We start from the raw sequence: 6540 nt of genomic DNA, 5'->3' as shown, positions 1-6540 counted from the left end.
CCCCGTGGCTTCCTCGCCAAAACTTCCCTGCTGGCCAAGGTGACCAGCCCAGGCCGGTCCAATTTGCCTGCGTCTGGCCCACGTGCTTCTCCAGTCCACGTACCCGTCCTGATGTCTTCCAGACATTGTTCGTGCATCTGCCTCAACCACTTCCTGGCAGCTTTTTCCATCTGCAGAGAAAGTTGTCCCTCAGGTCCCCTCTGACCTTGAACCTATAGTCTGCAACTTTAGACTCCCCTACCACAGTGTGATCTACCCCCCTCGTGATTTGATAACTCTCTGTAAGGTCACTCCTCAGCCCCAGAAACAGTCTGAGGCTGTCCAGCCTCTCCTGATAATTCAGCCTTCACGTCTTTACTCTACCCTCTGCGTCTCCCGCAGCTGGGTGACCAGGATTCCATACAGCGCTCGCCTGTTCTTACCCATGGCTTCCACTTCCGTTTCTTTCCAACATGGTTCTGCTGCTGTTGGAGCCTGTGATCTACCACTCGGTGTGTTTTTCACTCCAAATGAGGTTCCATGAGGTTTCAGGCGAAGCGTGCGGCCCTGAGGCCAAGAAGCCTGGAGATGGGGCTCGAGCCCACAACCGACTCGATGTCTCACCAACCTTGCCGATTACACATCGAGGGTGAGTGAAATGATCGAGCCCGTGAGGGGGGTGTTCAACAGCCTCTTGCTCTCTGATGCCGGAGGAAGGTCCCCCTCCCCCTCCCTACCATACAGAACCTCATCAAAAGGCTTACTAAGTCCATTTAGACCAGGGGATCCCAGCCTGGCGTCCACGGACCCTCTCGGTTAATGGTCGGAGCCCATATCATAAAAAAGATCGGAAACCCTGGGCTCAGATAAACCCAACTGTCCTGCCTTCATCAATCTCCTTGGGGGTCTCTTCAAAAACCTCAAATAATACTTTGTGGAAAAAATTCTCCCCTGCACAAAACCATGATGATTCCTTCTAACTGGTCACTGCCTTCCCAAGCGAGCCCAAATCCTGCCCCTTCGAATCTTCTCCAACCGTTTCAACGGTCCTGTTTAATATCAGATAAATGTATACAGTGCACAACCTGAAATTCTTACTCTCCGCAGACATCCTCGAAACAGAAAAAAAATCCTCAAAGAATGAATGACAGCATGACAGTAAAATATTAGAGTCCCAAAACCCCCTCCTCTCCCCCACCGGCACAAGCAACAACCCCCCTCCCCCACTGCCTCTCCCTTCCCCCATGCTCTAGCACGAAACATCAGCAACCCCAGCACCCACCATGCAAGCTACAGCAAAGCCCCTCAAAGGCACCACGAGCTGGAGCCCATCGAACACTCAGGCACGCCACGGGCTCCCTCTCTCTCTCACTGACGACGCAGAGAGTGGTATTACCCCTTCCGCAGTGAAAGCGAGAGGGGAACAACAGCTCGCTGTTTCAGTGTCACAGTCTGCGGCGCAGTTTATTTCGAGCTCCGCTGACGAGAATGAACGGGCTCTCCCCACCCCCATCAAAAGAGAGAGTGGGAGAGTGAGAATGAGAGAGAGAGGGAGAGGGAGGGAGGGAGGGAGGGAGAGTGGAGGGAGCCTGGAATGCACTGCCTGGGGTGGTGGTAGAAACCAATACATCAGAGGCTTTTAAGAGACGTTTGGATGTGAGGAAGATGGAGGGATATGAACATGGTGTAGGTAGGAGGGATTAGTGTTTGGGGGCTTTTAAATTGCTATTTAGCTGGTTTGGCACAACACTGTGGGCTGAGTGGCCTATTCCTGTTCAATGTTCTAGAGACCATGATTACCCACATCTTTCGACACGCCACAGAATGATGATGTCATATGACATGGCACAAAATGATGATGTCATGTGACACAACACAGAATGGTGATGTCATACTACACGGCACAGAATGATGATGATTGTAAATGTAGCTGAGTGTTTATGGATTTTCTGCCTCCCTGATACAGATGTCCTCCAGAATATCATCTGGGACCCTTGCAATCTGGAAAAGATGTGAATAATTTGGATGCTTACGTTGGAAACAATACCAGTACATTGGTAGGTAATCAGAACATTGGTAGAGTGTGAAGGGAAGAGTCTGAGGTGACAGGGTGAGACTTTTGCGAGATGGGCTGAGAAATGGCAGGTGGAGTTTAATCCTGACAAACGTGAGGATAAATAGATTGACTGACTGAGTGGTGTCACAGCAACAACCTTTCGAACAGGGAGACGTCCATTTAGAGCGGAGAAGAGGAGGGATTTCTGTAGCCAGAGGGTGATGAACCTGTGGAATTTGTTGCCACAGATGGGTGAGGAGTCTGAGACATTGGGTATATTTAAAGCAGAGATTAGATTATGGATTATTCAGGACATGAGAGGATAGGGGGAGAGGGAAGGAGACTGGGGCCGAGAAGGAAAATGGATCGGCCATGATGAAATGGTGGAGCAGACTCGATGGGCCAAATGGCCTAATTCTGCTCCTATATCTCATGGTCAGTAAAATCGAGGGGCACACACCAGGCCTCATCGAGGGATAAGTTGATGTTTCGGCTGGAGACCCTTCATCAGAGAGATCTCAATGCCGGAACTGTGGGATTCACAAGCCTCCGCAGCCCTGCTTTCTGAACAGAGACTGCTCTGCTTTTACTTACCAATATTGCTTTGTAAGTCTTCATCTTCTCTGGGGCTATTTTTCAGCAAGGTAAAAGCCCCCCAAGTGTACTATAACACCTTATCACTATTGCAATAGCAATTCACGCAGGAGACTGGAGCAAAAACAAAGTGTCGGGGTGAGAGTGGGGGTGATAAGCGGGAGTATATGGGGGTACAGAGGGTGATACGTGGGGAGGGAGAGGGATCATGAATATTCATAAGCTAATGAATATTCATAAGCTAATGAATATTCAGAAGGTAATGAATATTCAGAGCGTGGGCGGTGCGTCACTAAGATGGCGGCGGTGGCGGGCGGACGGAGCCCGGAGTCGGCGGAGCGACAGCAGCGGCTGCTCCGGGCCCTGGGGCCGTACGAGCCGCTGCTGACCTACTGCCAGACCGTGTTGGTGTGGGAGAGGCCGCTGCACAGCCTGGGCCTGCACCTGGCCGCCAACCTCGGCTTCTGGTGAGTGGGAGGGGATGTCAGGCCCGGGCCCCGAGCCTCGGCGCAGCGTACAGCCCCCCACCCCCCCAACCGGTCTCCGGAGACAGTCCCGGCCACCCCGATCGTACTCGGCCCTTTACCTGTACAGCCCTCTCCCACTCCTCCACAGTGCCTCTTTTTCCAACTGCCCCTTCCATCCACCTCTCCCCTTCCTCCCCCTCAAACTCCCCCCACTCAACCTCCCCCTTCCTCCCCTCCCCCTCAACCTCTCCCTTCCTCCCCCTCCCCCCTCAAACTCCCCCCACTCAACCTCCCCCTTCCTCCCCTCCCCCCTCAACCTCTCCCTTCCTCCCCCTCCCCCCTCAACCTCCCCCCTCACCATCCCCTTCCCCACCCCTCCCCCTCCGACCCTCCCCCTTGCTCCCCTCTCTGTCCCTCCCCCCCCTTCCTCCCCCTCTCACTTCCCTCGCGGGGGGGGTGCAGAGGGAGCAAGGGTGGGAAGGGGAGTTTGTCAGAGGTCGATGGTGTTTGTCAGTGTGCCGACGCTCTCCATTCTGTGACAGGTTCCTTGCGTTAACCTCGCTGAGACTGGTGTTCCTGGTTGCCTTTGCTCTGATTGTGATCGTGTGTGTGGACACCTGGAAGGGCAGAATCTGGCCCCAGCTCCGAGCTCGCAGCCTTCGGCTCAGTACCATGGAGCTCCTACTTTTTAAAAAAAAGGAATGTGCTGGTAAGTCAGATTAACCTGATTACTGTATTTGTGGTAGTATTACCTTGTGTTGTACACGTACTGTGTTGTGCACCTTGGTGCGGAGGAATGGTGGTATACGTGTTGAATGGCAATAAACTGAACTTGTAAGTTGCTAAATCATCAGCTGTGGCTGGTGTCCATGTAGATGCTAGTAAGTCATGTTTCATGGCTTATGCAGATTTGGAAGAATTACGTCTTGTGACGATAGATTGAGCAAGCTGGGGCTTTGCCTCTTTGGAGCATAGGAGGATGAGAAGTGACTTGAAAGAGATGTACGAGATGAAAAGAGGCATAGATTGAGTGGGCAGCCAGAGACTTTTTTTTAGCCAGAGCGACAACGGCTCAGACGAGCAGACATAATTTTTACCCGCTCTGACCTTTTGCCTCGTCTCACCTGGGTCCTTCCCTCCTTCCCTCCTTCCCCCCCCTTCCCCCCCCCTTTCCCCCCTTCCCCCCTCCTCCTTTCCCCCTTTCCTCCTTCCCCCTTTCCCATGATCCACCCTCCTCTCTTATCCATCTAGCTTCACCTATCACCTCTCAGCTAGCCTCTTTCCCCTCCCCCTCCACCACCTTTTTTATTCTGGCGTCTTCCCCCATCCTTCTCAGTCCTGAAGAATGGTCTCGGCCCGAAATGTTGACTCTCTATTCATTTCCCTAGATACTGCCTGACCTGCTGAGTTCCTCCTGCATCTTGTGTGTTTTGCTTATCATTTTAAGGTGACTGGAGCATCGAATGGGGGGGGGGGGGTAACGAGAGTAAGGTGGAACGCCCTGCTGGAATTTGGTGGTAGAGACCGATACATCAGGGAGATTTAAGGAACTCTGAGGTAGACACACGGATGATGGGAAAATGGAGGTCGATGTGGAAAGGAAGGGTTAGATTGATCTTGGAGTCGATTAATGGGGTGGTACAACATTGTGGGCCGAAGGGACTGTACGGTTCTGTAATGTGCTGGTTAACAACACCTTATTGATCCCGAGTGAGAAATTCTTTCGTTACAGGAGCAGTATTTAAAAACACACTTAGCGGTGTGCAGACTTAACTAATGATAAAGTACAATAATTAAATAAACAATAATTTACCGATGTGCAATAATGTATGAAATACGATGATGAACTGTAGTAGGTGCTCATTCCATTTGGTAGGAACGATTTTCTGTAATGATACTTGTGACAGCGGAGCTGATGAGTCTGTTTGAAAGGATGCTCCACCACTTGCTCAGTAGGTCATGGAGAGGATGTGCCTGATTGCCCAGAGTGGATAACCATTTGTTTAGTGACCCGCTGTCCACCAACTCTGCTGTCTGGGTTGTATTAACCAAGGACGGCTCCAGACTTTTTGGTGAGTTTGTTTAGTCTCGTTCAGGAGAAGGCTACAGAACATGTAATAGTAACCAGTGGTGTGCCACAGGAATCAGTGCAGCGTCCACTGCTGTTGGTCCTGTATTTTAAAAATTTGGATCAGAGTTTAGGTGGTGAGGAGTCCAAAACCAGTGGTGTGGTGGAGAGTGACGAAGGTTGTCTTCAGGTTTCAGTACAATCTGGATCAGCTTGGAGAGTGCCGCTAGGACACACACACAATGACCGGGGTGCGGGGAGTGCCACAGAGCGGAGACTGGTACAAAAGTGCCAATGCAGGAGGGAGGGTGGGATGAAGGAAGTGTGTGGCAGGCTTGTTTTCATTCCCTGAGGCACTGAAGCTGAGCTGCGATGCTGCAGCGTTGGTGAGGTAGGACTCGCGATTCTCTGTGCATTTCTACTCTTCGCACACGAGGGAGGATGTGGTCGAGGTAGGAGACGGTGCGGAGAAGAGTTTCATAAGATTGTTGCTTCGACCGGAGGCATTGAGTTGTGAGCAAAGGAGACGGTAAGCCGATGAGGGGAACTGAAAGTTGGACGAGGTGGGACGAAAGTTGTGTCTATTTCAGTGTGAGGAAGTCAGATGAACTTAGGGTGTGGATGAGGTTCAAGAATGTTTAATGTCATTTCCCAGACTCAAATGTAAGGGAGAACGAAATAATTGTTACTCTGGATGCGATCCCTCACAAAAATAAACACAATAAGATAAAGAACACAATAAACGTAAGTGGTGTGTATGTATATTTTGATAAATATATACATTGATTCGATGACTATAAGGTGACACTGTGCACAGGAGTGTCTGCACATAAGGGGACTCTGACAGGAAACGATAAAGTAGTGGTGGTTCATGGTGTGGAAGGGTGTGGTTAGCGGGTGGAGGTGTTGATCAGTCTTTCTGTGTGGGGAAAGTAGAAAGCTTTTGGGTCTGGTGGTCCTGGCGCAGGTGGGAGTGGGGTGGGGTGGGGCGGGGCAGGTCCCACAAACACCCCGGGAGCAGAGTGCAGGCACAAGGACTTTTGATTCAGTTGCAGCTCAGTGTTCAGGGATTCCAGTATTTTAGACATGATGCTGGGAGGGATGGCATGGTAGATATGGCAGCATTGCTCAGAGAGGGCGTACCGCAGAGCACATCAACTGTGGCACTTTGGACGTACCTGACTGTGTTGGAGTCGATTGTTAAGGATGTGGTTTCCGGGTACTTGGAGATGTGGTAATTAGGCCCTAGTCAGCGTGATTTCCTCAAGGGAAAATCTTGCCTGATGAATCTGTTGGAATTCTTTGAGGAATAACAAGCAGGATAGACAGAGGAGAATCGGTTGCTGTTGTGTACTTGGATTTTCAGAAGGCCGTTG

At 51.1% G+C, this 6540-nt stretch overlaps 1 protein-coding gene across 1 annotated transcript in view; it reads left to right on the top strand.

Moving 5' to 3' along the window:
• The first annotated feature begins 2916 nt into the window (after positions 1–2916).
• Positions 2917–6540, top strand: part of retreg3 (reticulophagy regulator family member 3) — a 48197-nt gene continuing 44573 nt past the window's right edge. Inside the window, exons 1-2 of the mRNA XM_073071831.1 lie at positions 2917–3096; positions 3639–3805. Coding sequence (XP_072927932.1) covers positions 2927–3096; positions 3639–3805 — 337 coding nt within the window. The 5' untranslated portion in view covers positions 2917–2926. The remainder of the gene's footprint in view (positions 3097–3638; positions 3806–6540) is intronic.

This window comes from Hemitrygon akajei, chromosome 18 (assembly GCF_048418815.1).
Source record: "Hemitrygon akajei chromosome 18, sHemAka1.3, whole genome shotgun sequence".
Taxonomy (NCBI): domain Eukaryota; kingdom Metazoa; phylum Chordata; class Chondrichthyes; order Myliobatiformes; family Dasyatidae; genus Hemitrygon; species Hemitrygon akajei.
Note: the sequence above shows the minus strand (reverse complement) of the source record. Positions and strands in the feature narration are given on the sequence as shown.